Source organism: Dysidea avara, chromosome 11 (genome assembly GCF_963678975.1).
Source record: "Dysidea avara chromosome 11, odDysAvar1.4, whole genome shotgun sequence".
Taxonomy (NCBI): Eukaryota; Metazoa; Porifera; class Demospongiae; order Dictyoceratida; family Dysideidae; genus Dysidea; species Dysidea avara.
Genome location: NC_089282.1, coordinates 10575724 through 10597640, shown reverse-complemented (window position 1 = coordinate 10597640; position 21917 = coordinate 10575724). Strand labels below are relative to the sequence as shown.

The window sequence follows — 21917 nt, the reverse complement described above, 5'->3', positions numbered from 1 at the left end:
ACGTTTACTAATCTTCTCCTTCAAGCAATCTGTAATTAAACAAGGGTGTGGAGCCGGGCATTATATAGAATTACACGTATGGTAAAGTCATCAGCACAAAAAGGCTTACTTATTATACGGTTGTGCCTTCACTCACAGGCAAATCTATCCCCGCTTATTTCATGTCTCTAGGGCTTGTAGTTTTCTCAAACATTATTTATTTATTTATTTATTATTTATTTATTTCATTCATTATTAATGATGTAATTTTAACTGCATTTCGTATTATTCTTAGTACTTGGTTGTATAATTAGCACTTGTTATTATTATTATTAGCACTTTACAGTGACTATAAAATCATTATCCTAGAGAGATGACAGGCTGAAACAGACAACTTATTAAACGCTGGATTTTGCCAGCTCATTGGCCTGTTGGATAGAAGGCGCTTGCAAAATAATGTAAGAAGGCTGGAAGTGAAACACTGTAATATCAAGATACTCAAATTTGAAATAGAGCAGTCACTTAACTGTGGTAAAGCACAGACTTTTAATTTGCCATCACAGTGCCATCTTTAGTTAACTTCATAAAAAGTTATACTATTGAAGTTACTATAGTAGCTAAGTCCTGTGTGTTCATCTTGCACACTTGTCAGATTGGTATGCACTCTAATAGTGCAGTCACTTGCCCCACTATAGTAGTCAGTTTCAAACCCTTCCTTCTGTTGTAGCAGTCACATCTACAGTTACCAGCTTAGGAAATCATACTGACCTATGTAGGTGTAATGTATCTGTATAACAAGTGTTTATATTGCACCACTGGAAGTAACTACTTTTTGTATTATTCTCCAGAACACTGTATATGCCTTGCCCTGTTGTTAGGTTGTCCTGTTCGTACATGTATTCAGTTGTATGTGACCCAGTCCTAGTGATAATAATAATAATTGTTGTTATATAACCAAGTACTAAGAATAATAAGAAATGCAGTCGAGGTTACATCATAAATAAATAATGAAATAGTGAATTAATGTTTGAGAAAACTACAAAGCCTAGGGCTGTGATATGATCAATGTTGAAGAGTGTAACAGTTATGCCTCTTTGTTCTGGTGAGTGAAATGGTGTGATGATTCTATTTCATGTCAATCAAAACAGTTTAGCATTTGACATGAATATGGGCTGGGAAACAGATGTACAATGGGTTAGTGTTTATTAGTCATGTTTTATAACAGCTGGTTGTTTACAGTGACATTAAATACCACTAATTCCCAGTTTTGCCTGCTTGTCAGCCTATTGGAGTGGGGACGCTAAAGCTGGAAGTAAGTCTCTTATAAAATACTGCACAATCGAGATACTCTAATAGAGCAATCACTTTAAAGCACAGTGGCATCTTTGGCTAGCTACTGTATCCTACAGAGTTTATGAAGTTATACCATTATAGTCACCAAAATAGCTAAGTCCTGTGTGTTCATTTGCGGACATGCTCAGATCAAGATACACAGTAGAAGCCGGCGTGCCACACCGTGAGTATATTAACAGGAAGAAAGAAAACATGGTTTTCACACCTTTGTAGCTCCGTGATCCCTTATCCAATTGAAATCAAATTTGCTACAGGTGTGCCGGCTAGGTAGGGGAGTCCACATTCCAAATTTGAAGAAAATCGCTCCAGCCATTTCCGCGATACAAGCAGCCAAAGTCTGGGATTTTTTCTTTGTTTTTATTTCTACTACTTCTGCCTCTTCTTTTTGCACACTTCGCAAAATCCGCTATAAAACATGAATGCGTACTCCAATTGGGCTGAAATTTGGTATATTTAATGGGCTCATTAAGGCCAATCTCAGTACCAAGGTTGGTAGGAATTCGATGAACATTCATGGAGTTATAACCGATTATTTGCGTAAAATAAGGTTGAAGGTCTGTCACGCTCATGGGGTAAACCTCTTGAAGAAATGAGCTGAAAATTACTGTGTAGATGGAGTAACTATCGTAGGAGTGCCTTTTTGTGATTTGAAAAGAATCGAGATAAAGACCATCGAGATATGACACAAAACCCAACCTGTGTCACAATTACGCGATCAATTTTTATGAATAACAAAACTATTAGTTTTCATGCCTACCAGGCAAACCGCTTAGAGCAATGAGCTGAAAATCAGTATGTAGCTGGAATAATTATCATAGAAAATGCTTGCAGTAGTACAGAAGAATCGGATTACAAACCACTGAGGTATGATTCAAAAGCCAACTATGTGTAGCAAATGCGAGATCGAGATACTCTAATAGAACAGTCACCCTAATAGAGCATTCAGCTACATTTATAACTTCATTATAGAATTATATTACATTGCAAGTTATTCTATAGGGAGTTCAGCTACAAACAGTTAATCTTATAGCTACAAGCAAGTCACCCTCTAGAGAGTTCAGCTACAAATATGTCACTGTAGAGATTCAGAACATTATAAGTCTCAATGAAGAGAATTCAGCTATAAACAAGTCACCCTGTAGAGAATTCAGCTACAAACAAGTCACTGTGTAGAGAGTTCAGCTACTCAGTAAAGAGTTCATCTATATAAGTTAGCTACCCTATAGAGATCAGCTACAAACATTTACTTTATACAATGTTCAGCTACAAGTAAGTCACTCTGTAGTACAAACAAGTCACTCTGTAGTACAAACAAGTCACCGCATAGAGAGTTCAGCAACCAATCAAAAAACCACCCTGTAAAGAGTTCAGCTATACAAAAAGTTATAACTCTATAAAGAGATCAGCTAGAAACAAGAGATAGCTCAGCTACAAACTTAACAGATTACACGGTAGAGAGTTTAGCTAGAAACAAGTCACCCAGTAGAGAGATCAGCTAGAAACAAGTAATCCAGTAGAGAGATCAGCTAGAAGACATCACCTTGTAGAGAGTTTAGGTACAAACAAATCACCCTGCAGATAGTTTAGCTACAAACAAATCACCCTGTAGAGAGATCAGCTAGAAACAAGTCACCCTGTAGAGAAATCAGCTAGAAGAATTTACCTTGTAGAGAGTTCAGCTACAAACAAACCATCATGTAGAGTGTTCAGCTGCAAACAAATCACCCTGTAGAGAGTTCAGCTAGAGGAAGTCACCTTGTAGAGAATTCAGCTACAAAGAAACCACCATGTAGATAGTTCAGCTGCAAACAAATCATCCTGTAGAGAGTTCAGCTATGAACAGATCACCCTGTAGCACCAAAGCCAGTTTATGGCCGGTTTTGTGGCTTGCAATACAAAAAGAAGTGATATCTAAACCAAAACAATCAAGCTGTAAAAAAGAGTGTGCATCCCCCCCCCCCCCCCAAAAAGGCCATGGTGAAAAAAGATGTGAAATCCAAGGTGGCGGCCAAGAAATGGCTGTGATGGTAGGTTAATGGCAAAAATTTTAATTACGACAATTCAGGTGAATTTGGTGCCGAATCCTAGTGGAGGAGGCAACACAAATTCACCTGAATTGTCATACTTAAAATTTTTGCCTTTATCCTACCATCACAGCCATTTCTTGGTCACCACCTTGGATTTCACATCTTTTTCACCCTGGCCTTTTTGGGGGGCACACTCGTTTTTTACAGCTTTGCTGTTTTTGTTTAGATACAGTACAATAATACTGTATAGTAGGGATCACATTAGTGTGGGCGTGACCCATGAAAAAACATCACTCAAAACCAGCCTTGCTTTTCCCAGACAACAATGAGGCAGCATTGGTTAGACAAAACTAAGCCCAAACAAGCCTTCAGATTGACCCGAAATGCTTTCAGCAAGTTGCTACAGAATTTTTTTTTTAAATTATTTAACGGAACTTTCTAGTGACTGACTGACTGACTGAGTAACTAACTGAGTGACTGATTCCTTCAGACAAGTGTAACTCGATAATGGCTAAGGCTATGGGCTTTATTTTTTCACTGTTCGATGTTGTTTCGGTCCAAGAGGTGCCTTTTGGCATACCACAGTACGTACAATGCATTCTTCATAGACTTATCACTGTCCTCCTTTGTGTCCCATTCGTCTTTGCTTACAGTGAAAAGTGTCGATTTGGTGGTAGCACATGATAGCTTCCCTTCATAATGGAATTTGTCCATATTTTTCATAGTGGCTACTTTTATTGCAGGGGTGCTTTTCAAACAGTTCTTGATTCGTAATATTGTATAATGGGTTGAACATAGCCAACACTGAAGCATAATGGATACTTCACTTTTCAGACAATAATTGATATAGGTGGGGCACGCGGTGCCATTTCTTTCGGTATGTGTGGATTGTAGAGGTGCTTTTCGAACAGTTCTTGATTTGTAGTGTTGTGTAACGAGTTGAACATAGCTGACAATGAAGCATAATGTATACTTCACTTTTCAGATGATAATTGATATAGCTGGGACATGCAGCGCCATTTCTTTCTTTGATGCGGTATGCATGGGTTCACCAGTCATAATGATTATTTTTTTAAAGGTTAACAAACAAGTATACAAAAAAAATTAGAATTTTCAACTAGAGTAGGGACCATAGCACATCGATAAAAAGTACTGAAACAAGTTGGAGTAGTGCATGATAGTAAAACAATAAGAAGTGTTATATCCCTACTCTACATTTCTGTTATGGTATCTTGAGCACAGTAGGGATATACCACTACTCCAACTTGTTTCAGTACTTTTTATTGATGTGTTATGGTCCCTACTCTAGTTGAAAATTCCAGGGGTTTTTTTTGTGTACTTGTACTCTAATAGAGCAGTCACTTATCCTATATAACAGTCAGTTTCAATCCCTTCATTCTATTGTAGCAGTCATATCTACAGTTATGTTGCACCATAAAGTATCTACTGTTTGTATTTTTCTCTTGAACCCATTGTGCTATAGGAAGTGTTATATCCCAACTGTACCATAGTGGAAATGCACAATAGGAATATAACACTGCTTATTGTTGTACTGTGATTTAATATTGTGCACTACTCCAGCTTGTTTCAGTACTTTTTATCGATGTTCTATGGTCCCTCTTCTAGTTGAAAATTCCAAATTTATTTCGCACTTGTTTGTTAACTTTTTTTGTAAAATAAAATTATTATGACTGTTGAACCCACACATACCTCATCAAAAGAAAGAAATGGTGCCGTGCGCCCCAGGTATCAATCACCATCTGAAAAGTGAAGTATCCATTATGCTTCATTGTCAGCTATGTTCAACTCATTACACAGCAGTACAAATCAAGAACTGTTCGAAAAGCACCTCTGCAATCAAAGTAGCCACTATGAAAAATATGGACAATTTCTGTTATGAAGGGAAGCCATCACGTGCTACTGCCAAATCGACACTTTTCGCTGTCAGCAAAGATGAATGGGACACAAAGGAGGACACTGGTAAGTCCATGAAAAATGCATTGTACATACTGTGGTATGCCTAAAGGCACATGTCCGGCTGAAGCGACGTCAAACAGTGAAAAAATCAAGCCAGTAGCCTTGTCTGAAGGCATCAGTCAGTTAGTCAGTCAGTAGAAAATTTCATTTAATAATTTTCTAAAAATTCCATAGCAACTTGTTGAAAGCATTTTGGGTCAATCTGAAGGCTTGTTTGGGGTTAGTTTTACCACTGCCTCATCGTCATATCAGGGAAAAGTGAGGCTGGTTTTTGGGTGATGTTTTTTCATGGGCCACACCCAAATCTTTGTGGTCCCTACTATACAATACTATCGTACTGTATGATAGTAATGATAGCAATAATAAAAACTACAGTTCCTGAGTATGGAAATCAACTATGTGTTAAGCTGTTTTGATTCCTCAAATTGCAGCATCTCTTTGTGGTATGAAATCAACAAACTCCATCCTCTCATGTATCCCCTTTTGGTAACAGTTTATTTATAGTACATTCCTATATACTGCTTCCTCTACCACTTCTGTCACAGAAATGATGGTGTATTAATATAGTTTAAAAAACTATGTGTTAAAGGTCAACTGAAATGGAAAATTCATGTATGATTTTATTGTATGGATGTATTGTTTGTATCAAGCAATGCACAAAAACACCATTTTAATAATTCAATTATGCTGATATTGCGAGATATTAACCCATAAAGTTTGGTAATTTTGTGACATCATAAATCGTCACAAGAAGAGTTCCAGTACGCGTATTGCATAAAACGGCATAGCTATAACTATCAAAATCTAGTTTAAATTCAAGTTCACTTTAACGCCTGACGATATTAGAAGCGAAGATGCTATGCCAAGACGTTGTGTAGTTGCTGGTTGTCACACTGAAGGAGGTATGGGCTACAACTTACACGGATTTCCTAGTGATGCAGCTGTTCGCTTGAAGTGGGTAAGGGCTGTGCATCAACAGCGTAAGGATTGGAAAGGACCAACAACTGCTTCCTTAATTCGCTCGAAGCATTTCGAACCTGAATGCTTTAACACAGAAGGGCGACTTTATCGTGAAGAAATGGGCATTCCAGCCAAGAAGCCGTGCCTCAAGCCAGACGCCATTCCAACTGTTTTCCTCAAGCCTATTCGCAGTGGTAGCAGTAGCAACAGCTACCAAGTGTCAACACAATCTGCTTCAGAACGAAGAAAGCAAAAAGCAGTATGTTGGAAAAAACAACATAGCTAATAATTATATATATTAAAACATTATTAATACAGATTGTTGAAGAGCTACTAGACACCAGCTCAACCATGCAATCAAGTGCGGATGATCCAAGGAGTAGTTCCCCAGTTGAAGACGTAGGCAGCCCTCTGTTGTTGGCATCTACTTCAACAGGTATGATTCCTATGGAAATACAGTCAGGAACACCTACAGAAATACAGTCAGGAGCAGATGACAAAGGTTAGCATCAAAACAAACTACAGTATGGAAATAGCTACTATACTCTGTATCCAATGAATAGACCCAATGACTACTCCTGGCACAAAATCAGTTGGAACCCAGTGTGATCTATTGGCAGCACCCCCTCTTACACTCATGTCTCATGCAGATACTACCACTGAATCAAGTGAGCCTGAAGATGGTGATATTGATGACTCGTTTCAAATTTCTCAAGACGAAGCCACAACAGAGTGAGTACTGATTCATCCACACCTATAAACAATTAATCATCACTAATTTGCATTAATACAGTGATGACAACCTGCAGCCATCCACTGAAGCTGATCCAGGATCAACAAGGGATGAAATCAAATACATATATTTAGATCAGCACTCATACAACTATTTACACACTGTACACTGTGTCACAGCTCATGTCCTGGAGTCATAACCAAGCCAAAGGGCACCTATATTACTGTAAAGCAAGCATGCCATCATTGTGGATATCAAAGAGTGTGGGTAAGTCAACCACGTATCAAAGATACCCCTGCAGAAAATATTCTACTATCTGCAGCTATTTTATATAGTGGAGAAACAGCTACAAAAGTCCTCAGGGTGCTATCTCACATGAACATTGCATGCATTACAGATAGAGCATACTACATTCATCAGAAGGAGTACTTAGAGCCAGCAGTCATATCAGTTTGGGATACAAAACAGGCAGAAGTGCTAGCACAGTGTAGAGCTAGTGGCAATCCACTCATTATCGGTGGTGATGGACGTGCTGATAGTCCTGGGCATTCTGCCAAATATGGATCATATAGAATAATTGACCTATCCTCCAACAAAGTTATCCACCTAGAGCTTGTTCAGGTTTGCCACAACTAATGTTTCTTTATTCATAATGTTATTAACTATGCAGAGCAATTTGGTAGCATCTAGCAATCACATGGAAAAGGAAGGATTGAAAAATACTCTGCAATTTTTAATGGAGAAATCAATAAATATAGGTGCACTGATTACTGACCGTCACAAGCAGGTTACAAAATTTGTGAGCCAAAGCTATCCAGATATTGACCATCGTTTTGATGTTTGGCATGTTGCAAAAGGTTTGTCATTTTGGGTACATGTTTGACTCTATAATTTTTGCTCCTAGGTGTTAAAAAGAAGCTACTAAAGATAGCTAAATACAAAGATTGTGAAGTGGTGGGTGAGTGGATTAAAAGCATTACCAACCACATGTACTGGTGTGCGGTGAAAACACCGGGTGGTGATGGGAAGGAGATGGCTATTCGGTAGAAATCACTGATGGAACATCTATGTGATCAGCATGAGAATTGCTACCACACTCAAGACCTAGGAGATCGACGTAAAAAGTGGCTCCAGCCAGGTATAATACAAATAATTATGAATGGAACCTAGTAGTTAAAATTTAATAAGGTGGCAAAGTCTATGAAAAGGTCTGTGATGTCATTTGCAATGAGAGACTCATAGCAGATGTCAAGAAGCTGTCACCACACCATCAGACAAGCAGCTTGGAGAGCTACCATAGTGTAGTAAACCATTTTGCTCCTAAGTTACTAGCCTTTTCTTATGAAGGAATGTACTGCAGGTAAGGTGATAATTACAATAATATACAAATGATTAAATAAATACAATGCAGGTTATTAATTGCCCTAATGCATTTTAATGAAAATTATGGGAGGAAACAGGCAGTAACGAAGTCCGGAATGGAGAGGATGAGACTATGCTTTCCAAAGGCCAAGCAAGGAGAATGTACTCCTAAAATTGTTCCAGTACCACCAACATATCGTAAGTAACAAGGACAGTAACAATATTATTTATCATATGCATTTACTAGACTATGCTGAGGAACTAATCAGTAAGGCTACACACTACATTACTCACCCAGAGGAAAGACCTACAATGCCAAAGGGACCACCAAAATTAGCTAGTCAATATAAACATCCAGATAAAGACACAATACCACAATTTTCACGTTATAATAATTAATAATAATTGTATGTGTTGATACATGAAAATTACTTAAGGTGTAGTTGGTGGATGCTGATGACCTGTATATTCATCTAATGGAAATTCCTGTCTTATCCTTGATACTACACAGGAGGGCAGTACTACACGCCTGTGCCTGCCCAAGTAGTGCCATCCCCACCAAGTCATCTGTCGGTACGCCAAGTATCGAAATTTTCTGAAAATATGCACACATCATACAACACTGGCAGATTGAAAGACCATAAGCACCTGTTTTCATCAACTGGTTCATCAGCACCCCCATAATGGTATCGATGGCTATGCAGTGTTACCATTAGGACTGCTCTACACAGACACACATTAGAAAAATCTGCATGTTCTGAAATACGCACTGGACGAACAGCTAAGCCATCACCTTCCAAAAAACTATTAATTTGTTCAATCTCCTTACAGCATATTGATTCTCTTTGTGTAGCCATTACTATGCAATGGCCACATCTGCACCTAGATAACAATGTGGATCAACTAAATCATAGAACGCAATGAGGCTTAGCCAACAAAGTTATGCCATAGGCTATAGCTACATAGCCATGGGTAGCTAGCTTATGTCATTTCACTATATAGCTATATAATGCAACCCTGCACCATATACAGTTTGTATTATTTATGCAACTTAGTGTATGTAGCTTACCAATCAACATTTCCTACGCGATCAGCCTCTGTTTCCTCTCTTTCGACCACCAGTAGACCGAAAGATTCCTCTCTTTCTTCGAGCCTGCTCTCGTACACTGGTTCAAAGCGATACGGCATCACTTCTGACGGTCCAGTCAACAACAGTTCTTCACCAGCCACAGAAGACAAAGATGTTGTCGATTGGGAATCATCAGAATCGCTATCATCAACCAAAGAGTCGCTGCAGCTATCATTTTCCGCCATTCTAACACATACAAAGACGCGCTTCCGTTCTTTCAGTGACATCACGAAAATAATTATACGTGACGTATTAAGAATTTTTGGGTTAATATCTCGCATTATCAGCATAATTGAATTATTAAAATGGTGTTTTTGTGCATTGCTTGATACAAACAATACATCCATACAATAAAATCATACATGAAGTTTCCATTTCAGTTGACCTTTAAGCTGTTTTGATTCCTCAAATTGCAGCATCTCTTTGTGGTAGGAAATCAACAAACCCCATCCTCTCATGCATCCCCTTTTGCTGCAGCATAGTCATTGGTAACAGTTTATTTATAGTACATTCCTATATACTGCTTCCTCTACCACTTCTGTCACAGAAATGATGGTGTATTAATATAGTTTAACATTTGCTTTACCAGACCAATTGTTTGCATAGCTTCATTTGCTGCTTTTGGTACACTGCAGTATTACATCAAGGCTCTGGCTGATCCACATGTCTAAATCTCAAAAATACCAAATTATCACTTTTGTCTATATATTATGTGATAAGAGGCAACCCACTTAAGTGCAATGCTTACTTGGCTTTAATATGCATCAAAGCACTAAGCCATCTAAGTGCAAACCAAACATCCAGCCACTTTAATCTGCAAAATCACTATCAGAGAGGTATACCATGAAATGTCTATATGTTTTGCCACAGGAAAAAAATGAAATCACCCCAAAGCAATGTACCATGAAGTCATTTCATGAGGTATAATGGGTTTTTTCATGGAGCATAAAATGTCTATGAACATCAGAATTCATAGTGGCTCTGCAGAGATTCCATGGGTGTAAAACTCATGTACAGTAAGGGGAAAATCATGGGAAATGTCTATTTCATGGCTTCATAGAGCTTTACTTTGTAACTCTGATCTGTCCTATTTTGTTGTTATAGCTATTCATAATTAACCTTATGCATTAAAAACACTATTTTTGGCAATTGCTCTAATAACATATACTGTATAGGCAGAAATTTTGGCGAGCAGAATATTTGGCGATTGCTTAATAATTTGTATTTGGTGAGAGTTTAATATGACGAAATGCAATGTGGAGTTCCACATGCGAGCCTGCATGGTATAGCTAGCTTCTCATTTACAAAGATGTATGTACGTTTACTTCATTGGCCCACGTACTAGGGAGAGTTTCATGTGAGATGGAGAATCCATGACAGTGTAGCAAAGGAAACTAAGTGATTGGGAACATTCTCCGTGCCAAGTAGCTAGTTACGATTTAGCTCTGCTGCGTGTTTCTCAAGGTGTATCTTCCTTGTCAGTGTAGGCTCTGTAGGTTTAACTGCTTTTTTCTGCTTTTTGTCTTTTATAAATTAAATTAGGTTTAACTTCTAGCTAGAGATTGGGGAGGACTGGAGTGTGGCCAGAATTTAAATTTTTTTTTTTTTTAAGAGTATGTTTGTTTGGCGAAATAGTATAGGACCGTGGTATTTATACAGACAATCGTAGAATTGTTTGATTAAGCACTGGCTGACCTCCAGTAGTACGTCGATCTAGATACACCACCTTGTTTCTTGCTTGATCTTTCACCTGTTTAATCGGTTAAAATACTAGAAACACTAACGGTGAGATTTTAATTTGGCGATTTCGTGAGCGTCTGCCAATTTGCCAATTTTAATTCCGTGCCAAAATTTCTGCTCATACAATATATCTTTTGGCTTCCTGATATAGTTGTAAACTATTCACAGCTGAGAAGCATATGTAGATTGTGGAATGTGTATAAACTGGCAGTACTGATTATTCATAAGTCTAGATTGCTATGAAGTAGGTTTGCCCTTTCCATGCTATGTATTCACCTATAGCTAGAAGATAACATATAACTCAGGTTTTTCATTATATTTTCTTGCAAGATGGATTCAAGGCTTGTACAAGCATGTGAAGTAAGACTGATTGATCTGTAGTTACACACATTTACAGTTTTTTTTAAAATAAGGGTAATGCTAGCTTTTTCTGCTGGTATGTACATATTGGCTACCGATATCTGATGGCTAAAAGGTTTGCATAAACTGTTTCTGCATTGGTTGAGAATTATTATGATTAAAGTACCTGGTAAAGGCAGAGCCTGTATACTAGAAGGCCTTATAAAGGCCTAAGATGTTTATATTAAGTATGTTTGAAAAGTAGGAGAAAGAAGAAAAAGTCCATGACTGGACCTGGGCAGCCTCGAACCTGCAGCCATCCAATTAACGCTCGAATGCTTACAGGAGTCTGCCAGGCGGTCAGGATATTTTCTTCTTACTATTTTCATGTATTTGTATCCATAGAATCCAAGGACTTACACCATCAAGTCCACATGATTTACTCACACTCAACTGCCTTCTTACAGGTGCCTAGTCGGATATTGAGTAATAATTCTACATACTACCAAGAATTTGTTAACTCTTTTTCTATCTAGTAAAACCATACATTAAAACTTTTACAGGCACTGTATGGTAGGTTTCAGAACAGTAAAGTGTTGTGCAAAGGAAGAAGTAAAAGGTTATCAGTTATCCTTACATAGAGTGTGTGATTTAATTTGTGGTCTTGTCCATGGAAGTGACATTTGCAAGATTTTGTCTTATATGCATTTGTTCATGGTAGCTACTGGGGAAATTCCCACATGCATAGACATTGCTTTATCACTTTGTGTCTATTCCATACTTGGTTATTAATTTGCTTCCTTCCACTTCCATGCCTACACATCCTTTTTGCCTATGTCATATCATTTCCAGACATGAGGCCAAGTGCATGAGTACTTACACTAAAGTATGCTTAAGTACATTATATGTACTTGATTTGTACGTATTGTGTTACAATTTACCATGTAACACTTTAAACACCTCAGATTAAAAGAATTCCAGAGGATATATTTGCCATGTATTCTTTACAGGGAGACATCAGTGGTTGCACTTCTAAAAGAGCAAACCACTTTCATCAAAGTAAGCATGGCCTTGATGTGGATGAGGTAGTGGCACCCCCTCTGTTTGTTTTATACAAGCTCAGATCGAAATCGATTGTGGGAATAAATTAATGCTCATGAGATGATTACCACAAATTGAAGTGTTGCCACAAGAAACACTCAAATGAAGGTGTTTCAGTATCCTTTCCATCCTACAAGTTGGGAAATGTTACTTAAAGGTGAGAACTAGTCTTACAGTGCATTCACAAGCGTTTCGGAACATTTTTGAATGTTGACATGCCCACATTGCCGTGTTACAGCTAATATGTAACATTTCCGTTCAGGCTGATAGCCTTGATGCCAATACAAGTGTAACCACTAGATTTGTTTTATATGCATGCCTGAAAGATTCGATTATAGTTAGGACTCGACTTTTCCATGATATCCATAGGACTCATCCATTTATTATAACAATCGTAGCTACAACGCTACTTGCTGCCTAACCATAATCGAATCTTTCAAGCATGCATATAAAACAAATCTAGTGGTTACACTTGTATTGGCATCAAGGCTATCAGCCTGAACGGAAATGTTACATATTAGCTGTAACATTGGCACTCGTGATTTGCCTGGTATGTATGCCTGCAGCCCTCAGGCTTTGGGAATACATATCAAGCAAATCATTCGTGCCCATGTTACAACTATAAAATAATAAAATTTAGTAAGGTTGGAAAAAGTACTAGAAGAATATCATGCTACTCCCACAAAAGTTTTGGCTCTGGGTTTTCAGTACCACATTGTAGTTACTATAATGTAGTCAGAACAAATATATGTCAGTAGTATTCAGAAAATAAATACCTGTTGGTATAAACATTACAATTGTCAAATGAGTTCTTTTTTTTGTCAGCTCCAGGCTCCAGTTAAATGATCATTTAGCTTTGTTATTTATTTATTTAAGCAAGAGTTACATGAAATTTGACTTAAGTATTGCCACAATATACTTGTAAGTACTCTCTTGATTTTGAGTACTTGTACTTAGATAACTCAAAGTACTTGTACTTTTAGAGCGTATTTGTGCCAATCTCTGATCATATCTCCACTTATATATTCCCTCCGATTATCACTGTCATCTATTGATCTAAACACTGTGTGTTTTGTCTTTGATGCATACATGATTATTAAGTCACTCCCAAGTTACAAAATGTCTACTCATAGATTACATTTGTTTTCCATTTAAAGATACCTGCCACAGCAAGTTATATTATTGGTTGTGTAAATTAAGCCAATACATGCATTAGGAAAAGCCCAGTGAATTAATATGCCTCCATTTAGCAAGAGACTACCGTAGAATTTAATTATAGATAAGACCCTTGTTTCAGTGCTATGATTCCTCAATTAGCACTAATGATGTTGTTCACTTTTTTTTCTTATCTCTAAGCTGCACTCCCTGGCTGACATGTGTGACTGTGCATACATCATTATTCATATCGATGCCCAGTACACCCCAAATGTCTCCAAATGCATTCTCACACCAACATTTGCATGCAGATATGTTCCTTACATCAAACAGTACACATGCTACCTAAAATTCTACGATTAAAAGTTATCCTAGAGACATCTCATGTGACAAAAATCACCTATACTACATCAAGTACAGCATTAAAGACAAAAAAAAACACAGGCATCCTGATATAGAATTTTTTTAAATCACTAAAACTCAAATTTTCATCTGCTGGGTACCCCTGCCTGCCTGCCTTACCACAGTCGCAAGGCTGGAGGCCAAACGAGCCACCATTTACGCCACAATAGCAAACTCACCAGCGGCATATTCCTTTTGGGGTTCCGATGATTATTTGCCCTCTGTGCCTTGTCTTTCACTTTATCTTCAATCAGGCTGGTCGCCATCTTCATGCAATGAAACCATATCAAGGTTTTAATTTTCTGTATCATCACTTTAGCATATTTGGATGCCACAAAATTGTTTAAAGCCTTTATGCTTGGTGGATACCTGTAGCTTCACAAGGAGAGCACACCCAATAATGGATTAATAATGATAGAGTACGGAGACCACTATTTCATATTTTCACTGTGATAACATTATAAATACAGCTGGACCAATAATAATGGGTGTGGTCATTGTGATTACATTAAGAGGAGATAGTGACATGCCCCCGGAAAGAAGTGAAAAGGATGCTCTAATACAGCAGTCATCCTAGTAGAACAGTCACACGTGTACAGCTGTATGCTATAACCAAAAATCCAAACAAACTAATTTATAAGTGAAGCAGGGATCCAAGCAATAAAAAAATAATAAAAGAAGAGATGAATAATGGTATTACAGCACTCGGTGAGAAAATCCCTATTCTGGCATTGAACAAAATAATTGTTATATTATGTCAATGTAGGATTTTCTCACAGAGTTGTACTGCAATACCATCATCCATCTCTTGTTTCACTACTTTTTATTGCTTGGATCCTAATTCATTTTATTTTTACTATTTACTTTAAATGGTTTTAAACTTATTTTAGAATTATAATCTACCAAATTTGGCACAGACCCATAGCCTCTCAAGCATACATAGTTTCATACATGGCTTCCTTGAGGCTTCAAGTTGCACATATACAGTTTATACAATTTTTTTGCAAAAGAATGAGGAAAAACAAAACACTTTGGTCATGTGTGCCTTGGGAACTTTGGCTGTGTGTCCTTCCCTACCTGGTGGACAACTCCACCTACAAAAGTGGTCAAATTTAGTGTGAAGTGACCAGCTACATACATGTAAAAATCAAAGTTTTATTATTTTGTTAAATGAAATTAAACTTAACAAAGTTAATGGAGGGAGTGCATGCTTGTGTTGTAACATTGCAGTTGGCAAGTATGGGAGAGTATATAAAGGCTATATGCATCACAGTGCTAGGGGTAGTGTAGAACAGTAGGTATTAATTGGAAAGTGTTATGAACACATGTGCGTTGTATTAACCATGTAGTCGTGCAATAAAACTCAGTCCCCACCCCCAGGATTAGGATAACACATTGGAAAGGAGTATGTGCATAGTAAGAACAATAATGAAATAAACCGACATTATAAAGATTATGGTATGGGATTAATTCTATCAGGAGAGGAAATGCACGGACATTAAAAGGAGTATTGTGTGGTAGACTTGAGTCCAGTTTTCCCCCATTCCAAGAAAAGCTATTCCATCCCAAGATTAGTTGGGGTGTGATAGTGCAGGGTTTCATTAGGATTGTTAGGATGGCCTTAGAAAACCCAAAGTCGGGAACCCCCAGATATTTCTCCCCTCAAGCCTCATGCAATTGAGAGCCGTGATTTGTAGCTGATCATATTACTGGTCCTATTGCATAATCATTCATTGTATTTCTATTGTTTACCAATGAACATTAATTTGACACACCATGCAGCTTTCTTGGCAGCATGAAAAATTGCCATGCATCTTGGTAAGTGTGTAATGATTATATAACTCCAGTAAAATAAACAGTTTGCAATGCTGATTGATAAAATAACCAATTTGAGTGATGTTAATTGTTACAAAAGTTTATCAAAATGACAATAATTCCAACACTAAAAAAAAGAAATTCTTGACTGAACTTTGGTACTTATTTGTGGTTTGAAAATCTTGTTATTGGTACGTTCCCCATGTACAACATGTGTTGACACTGTCTTGCCATTTCTTTATCAGTGGTTCATTTACGCTTCCTGTAAATCTTGATTTGTAGATGTGATAGTATTGTCTTGCAGTGAACTCCACACATGAGCTACCACTTTCCTGCTATAGTAATAGAAGTGGCAGATAAGTAATAATTATTAATAAAGACTTCACTTCATTGAATGATAACATTGTATTCTTGATTTGATTTACTTACATACCTCAATTTTTTGGAGCTTAACTGCTGCCGTTTGTAAAGCTATGATTAGTTGAGTTAGTTTTGATGTTGTAATAGATGGTAGTTCACTATTAAATACACGACATTGGAGCTGGTTCTTCAAGGCCATAACATCAGTGTATCTCTTGCATGTGCTGGAAAATTGCCTGACTAAGATTTCAGTAATATCATTATCTGTTTCTGTGTGTTTTGTGCTACATGCCATCATAGTCTATAACAGTACAAGGTCACTATGACTTTACACAAGTGCATGTTTCTAACTTACGGCATTATCCAAGGAAGCAATATTAATGTCTTTAGATGTTGTTTGAAATTCCTTCCTTGCATTGTTTGCTTCTGCATTACAGCAATCAATCCCAAATAGCTGAAATAGTAATGCACTGTTATAACCTTTTTCGCATTCTGTGTTGTCATAATCTTTTACTGTTTGATCTGTGAAACAAATAAGCTTTCCATTTTTGTAGTAGTCAGTTTGCCCTTGACATGTTGTAATGATAGCAATAATAGCAGTTAGCGAGAATATTATCACTTTATAAGCCATTATGATTTTTTTAAGCTTTCTTAGAGCAGATTATCAGATATTTTGATCATGTCACACACAGCTTTGCTCTCTTATATTTATACTTCTATCTGCAACTTTTCAGTGTTTCACTAAGGTTTTTCCTGCGAATACTGTAATGTTACTATCTGTGTCATCCTTTGAATCCAGGAACTGAACTGATGTAGTGATAGATTATGTCATAAATATTCTCAGAGAAATTTAGCCATGTTAGTACCATTAGTTAGAATGTTTATATCTAAACTTGAAATTCAGAAACATTCGTGGTCCTCGAACTTCCAGTTTAGCAAGTACCAATGGTGATCTCAACCTGTACTTAAATAACACTGATTTCTTGTAAATAAAGGGCTATGTGCAAGTAGTGCAAGAAGCAGGATTGGTTGAATCTGAGGTTCACGCCTGTGGTCACTTGTTTAGTTTAAATACAAGCTAATGAATTTGATTTAAGCTGTCTATTGTATGATTTACAAATTTCTCTGCAAGGTTTATCTTGCCTCTCATCAACAGTTATAGTTCATATAAAGAAAATGTCATGAAAAACAAAATGAATGCTTAATAGCATGGTATTATGTCCTCTTTTTACTTCTAACTGACTAAAAATGGTATGTCTGAGCAGCAGGTAGAGTAATCCAAAAAGTTAGCATGGCAGAACTAGCATCATACAATAAAGTTTCTAGTACGAAAAAAAGCTTTTCTGTTGCAGAAAAAGCTTTAACTAGCTAATATGTTTAAGTTTTGTATGTTATTTTTTTGACTTTTGTTTAAAGTTATTTGTACTTCAGATGAAACAGGGTTTGAAATACTGTTATAGATTCACAAGAACCCCACATATTTGCACAAGACCAAATCTTACCATTAGAATGGAATAGATAATTTTTTTTTATTTCATTAATTATTTGAACTCTTGTTTGCAGTGAAGAAACATGCTCATTGTGAATACCTAGTTATAAGCAAGAGAAGATTGAAGCAATTTCTGCTTCATGTCAATGTTGTATGCTAAGTTGATTTACTTATATTACTTTTGCTGTTGTCAATCTCGAACAGGTTTTACTTTAGCACTCATTGTAGGAAAGATGTATAAAATATCACTTACTTAGTATTAGACCACAGCAAGTTGAAATACTCGAATTTCATTGGCTACTTACAAGTATCTAAATCCTGTAGATCCCTTGTTTATGTCTCAATAGATCCCTGTCTCTGAGTGATACAAAACACAGCAATGACATGCCTGTAACATTGGCAACTCATGGGCGTTTAACTGGATAGTAAGTGCCGTTACAAGCTACAGGGGGCTTGTTCTACTCACAGACACTACATTTCTCATGTTACAAGCAGCTGGAAAGGTACAACAAGCAGCAGCAGAAGCAGCAGCAGCGAAGGTACATGAATGAGCTGTGGTCTAAATTAGTTAGACATTGAAACACAGGGTTCTACGGAATTTAGAAACCCTGTAGTAGCACCCTCACTTTGCTCGTGCACCACAACACAGGGCCTTTCAGGTTTCTAAATTCTGTAGAACCCTGTGTTTCAATGTCTAACTATTATAGAGATATACCTGTTTATGGGGAACATGATGATGTATGTTAGAACTCCATATAACATAGAATTTGTAAGTTATGACCATTTAAATAAGCTCTCAAGATTGTAATTTGTATCTATTAGTACAAGAATCTATGTACACAACTGTATGCAGACAGATAGCACTTGGCACCAGAAGTAATGAAGGATGTTCAAAACTACTTGGGTTAGTTTTCATAGAGATATGACGGTGTAAAGGAGTACCATTAGGACCAGTTAATAAGATATTTGTAAAAAAGAAACAGGAAACTTTGGCATTAAGTAGAAGTGGGTATAAAGGAGGATGAGAACATGAAAAGGAAGGGACCATGTATGGGTGTTTAAATAAACATAGAGGTCAAATAGAGATTTTTCAGAATTGATGCCATTCAAGAAGCCTGAATGGCTAATGGGAAAACCCATAAAATCATTTTTTGCTTAGTTTCTAATTTCAATACTTCTGCATATTTCATCCCTTTCAGAGTTCTACACACATAAAAACTGTCTATAGTAAATGTTCATATCTTTGTTGGTCTCCTTTATGCAAATCAATATGGCAGCAAAAACCTGTTCACACAAACATGCATTTTGAGAAAAACGAAATTAAAAATAATAGTAAAATTACACATGCTACAAATAAAAAATATGCAAGTTTTAATTGAGCCATTGTTACTCAGGAAAGCATGTCTCAAATCTATACGCAATCTTGTTTTTAGAGGGTTTAGTAGCCCAAATGGCATGTATGTCATGTGCATTTGCTTACAATGTGGTAAAAGATTGTTGTATAAAGCACCTTTGTATGTGTACAGTATGTGCAAGTGACTACAGGGATAAAACTATACCTTGATTGATTTATTCATGGTGAACAGTGTAAGCCAAATCATGATTAACTTTGTAGACCAATGCATACGGAAGTCATGGTTGTGTATTTAAGTGCATGTAGTTAATTTCTAGTATATTCACTGTACATATCGACTTCTTTGCTCTTCGAATTCCTTCTGTACAGTGCTATAATTCTAAAACTACTCACCACAATAGGCTGAAACTTTAGAAACTTATTCCTTGGACATAGACAGTAAAAAATTGCTCATTTCCTTATTATTCCAATGTTAAAACTATGGACTGAGGCTATCATGATGACTGTAAGAGGGCAGTCAAATGGAGATGGACATCTGTAAAGAGCTTAGAACCAGCAAGAGAGAGAGAGCATCAGACCAAGCCTTGTGTAACATGAGGCCAGAATTAAAGACCGTTGTAGTGGTAGTAGTCAAACTAGCATTTCTGGAATGTGTGGAAAGCATTGAGAGATTGTGCTACCAAGCACTTAGACTCCAGTTCCTACTGGCAGGTGCTCTGTATACTGGTGGTTGAAGGATGACTACTGGACAGTTGAAGATGACTGCTGAAGGTGCCAAGTTCTGTTAATGTTGAGAATTGTAAATGTCAAGTAGGACATTTGGAATCCTATTGAGAAGGAACTATCTCTACTTACCAGCTTGGGCAGTGCCAGTGTTATAGGTGTACTCAAGTCACTCCCTGATGTAGAGTACTAGTGTTGCTGCGTAGATATACTAAAATTTATAATGGATTGGAAATGGAAGTAACTCATGTAACAACTCTATACATACAAACTTTCAATGTATGTAACAAGATTAAAGAATCGTCCAGAAGATAAACCAGTATAAGAATGATTTTCAATGGTGTGTAATAAAATGGGATACAGCCCATGCAGCTATAATGTGAGTGCCAAACATGTATACCAAGTGTGCAATCAAGATTAAACTTCAAAACAACAGTTTTTTTGCCAGTAATCCACTTGCTCACATGCACTAGAATTAACAGGAAAAAGTCTTCATTTTGTCACATGACTGTGTAGTGTGTTTTGTAGTATAGGATATCATATGATAGTATAGTGAGGAGCCAATCACCTACATTAGAATTGCACTGCATGAAGTCTATATATAGTAAACGCGTGACATAATCACGTAATTTCCACCTACATTAGAATTGCACTGCATGAAGTCTATATATAGTAAACGCGTGACATAATCACGTAATTTCCTGTAAAGATACTCATAATTTTGTAGTGAGTTTTGTTTCTCCCTACATACAAATATAGTATGCACAGTATGGATATAACTATGTATGTATGCATGTACTTATGTATCTATTTGCATGCTGGATGTATATTATATAGCTTTCTAGTAGAGAACAAAGATTTGAACACACTTATATGGTTTCCTGATCAGCCAGAAACAGGCTTATAACCTAGTTTAATAGTTTCAAAACATGCTGTAAAGCAATGATTTTGACATGGCACCATATCTCAAATGATCTATATAGTATACCTTAGCGGTGACTACACAAGCCATGCCCATAGTAAACTGTCTTATGCCATGCCCAACAGTAAACTGAGGTTTTAGGTTTCTATGTAGTACCAGCCACTTATCTCAACTGTATAGCAGTAGTAAAATGTACTTAAAACCTGTTTACCACGAGTAACTTTTACTTGTGGTATACATCTAACTTAACATTTTAGCCTAGAATGAGCTGTATATCAATGGTTATGTCACTAATATGAGTCATTTAATAATGATGAGGATGAGTGTTAGTGTTATTAGTGTATATCGGATCGGTTATCGGTATCGGCTAATTCTGTTGCTTAATATCGGTTATCGGAATAATCGGCTAATTTGGATATCAGTGCAACACAACTGTCTATATTGCTGCACCATCCTCAAAACTCAGACATCTCCAACGGATCCGTGATCCACGCAGACACAACACAGTAGCCCTCACCAAAGCTAACCCTAACCTTGCTCTCACCCATGAGACAACATCACATTATATGTAGATATCATGCTCCAGCGGTTCATTAAAGAATGATTTTAAGATATTAAAAGAAGTGAATTTACCCTGTGAGGTAATAAGAATTACATTAAAACCTCTTTCATCTCAGCACACCAGATATTCTTATACGAGTGTGTGTAGGTTTACTGAATGCAATGCCAGAAAACATATATGTTTGTTAACTATGCAGTGAAGTATAATAAGGTGCTAAAAATAGTATTTCATGTTTTAGTACTGGTAAGAGTTCATAATATAGTAGTGGGGGAGAGTGTCCTACTGTCAATATAGCCTGTACAAACACACTGGGTTGAGTTTCTCTTTGATTAAATCAATACCTCTACTGGTGATGGAGAACTGTTGATTAGCGTTAATTGGTGCTGATAAGGTTAAGTCTTTATTCTTTGAACAGACTCAGGTGTAACTTAACAC

The 21917-nt window shown here is 37.0% G+C and overlaps 3 protein-coding genes and 1 long non-coding RNA gene across 5 annotated transcripts in view; 3 read left to right on the top strand and 1 right to left on the bottom strand.

The window, feature by feature from the left end:
* Positions 1-21917, top strand: part of LOC136237995 (uncharacterized) — a 174129-nt gene that overhangs the window by 119543 nt on the left and 32669 nt on the right. The window lies entirely within an intron of this gene.
* Positions 6562-7289, top strand: LOC136239432 (uncharacterized). The gene is made up of 3 exons (XM_066030174.1): positions 6562-6798; positions 6860-7028; positions 7090-7289. The coding sequence occupies exons 1-3, from the start codon at positions 6648-6650 to the stop codon at positions 7226-7228; spliced, it is 459 nt and encodes a 152-aa protein (XP_065886246.1). The 5' UTR covers positions 6562-6647; the 3' UTR covers positions 7229-7289.
* LOC136239433 (uncharacterized) lies at positions 6569-9236 on the bottom strand. Its single transcript, XR_010693466.1, has 3 exons — positions 9040-9236; positions 8853-8986; positions 6569-7050 (listed from the first exon to the last, which is right to left on the bottom strand). It is a non-coding gene; the product is annotated as an uncharacterized lncRNA (long non-coding RNA).
* On the top strand, positions 7342-8844 carry LOC136239431 (uncharacterized). 2 transcript variants are annotated; one of them, XM_066030173.1, is made up of 6 exons: positions 7342-7650; positions 7700-7886; positions 7934-8167; positions 8218-8394; positions 8441-8589; positions 8639-8844. In XM_066030173.1, exons 1-3 carry the CDS (start codon positions 7405-7407, stop codon positions 8074-8076), a joined length of 576 nt encoding a protein of 191 aa, XP_065886245.1. In that variant the 5' UTR covers positions 7342-7404; the 3' UTR covers positions 8077-8167; positions 8218-8394; positions 8441-8589; positions 8639-8844. The 2 variants fall into 2 exon arrangements, with proteins under 2 accessions (XP_065886245.1, XP_065886244.1); XM_066030172.1 differs by having other exon boundaries at positions 8218-8389; positions 8639-8840.

Excerpts from the sequence above, each read along its gene's own strand:
- LOC136239432 (XM_066030174.1), top strand. The coding sequence starts at position 6,648 with ATGCAATCAAGTGCGGATGATCCAAGGAGTAGTTCCCCAGTTGAAGAC. Across the intron at positions 6,799-6,859 it reads GTCAGGAGCAGATGACAAAG|ACCCAATGACTACTCCTGGC; the intron begins GTTAGCATCAAA and ends TCCAATGAATAG. Across the intron at positions 7,029-7,089 it reads CAAGACGAAGCCACAACAGA|TGATGACAACCTGCAGCCAT; the intron begins GTGAGTACTGAT and ends GCATTAATACAG.
- LOC136239431 (XM_066030173.1), top strand. The coding sequence starts at position 7,405 with ATGAACATTGCATGCATTACAGATAGAGCATACTACATTCATCAGAAG. Across the intron at positions 7,651-7,699 it reads TCCACCTAGAGCTTGTTCAG|AGCAATTTGGTAGCATCTAG; the intron begins GTTTGCCACAAC and ends TTAACTATGCAG. Across the intron at positions 7,887-7,933 it reads TGTTTGGCATGTTGCAAAAG|GTGTTAAAAAGAAGCTACTA; the intron begins GTTTGTCATTTT and ends TTTTGCTCCTAG.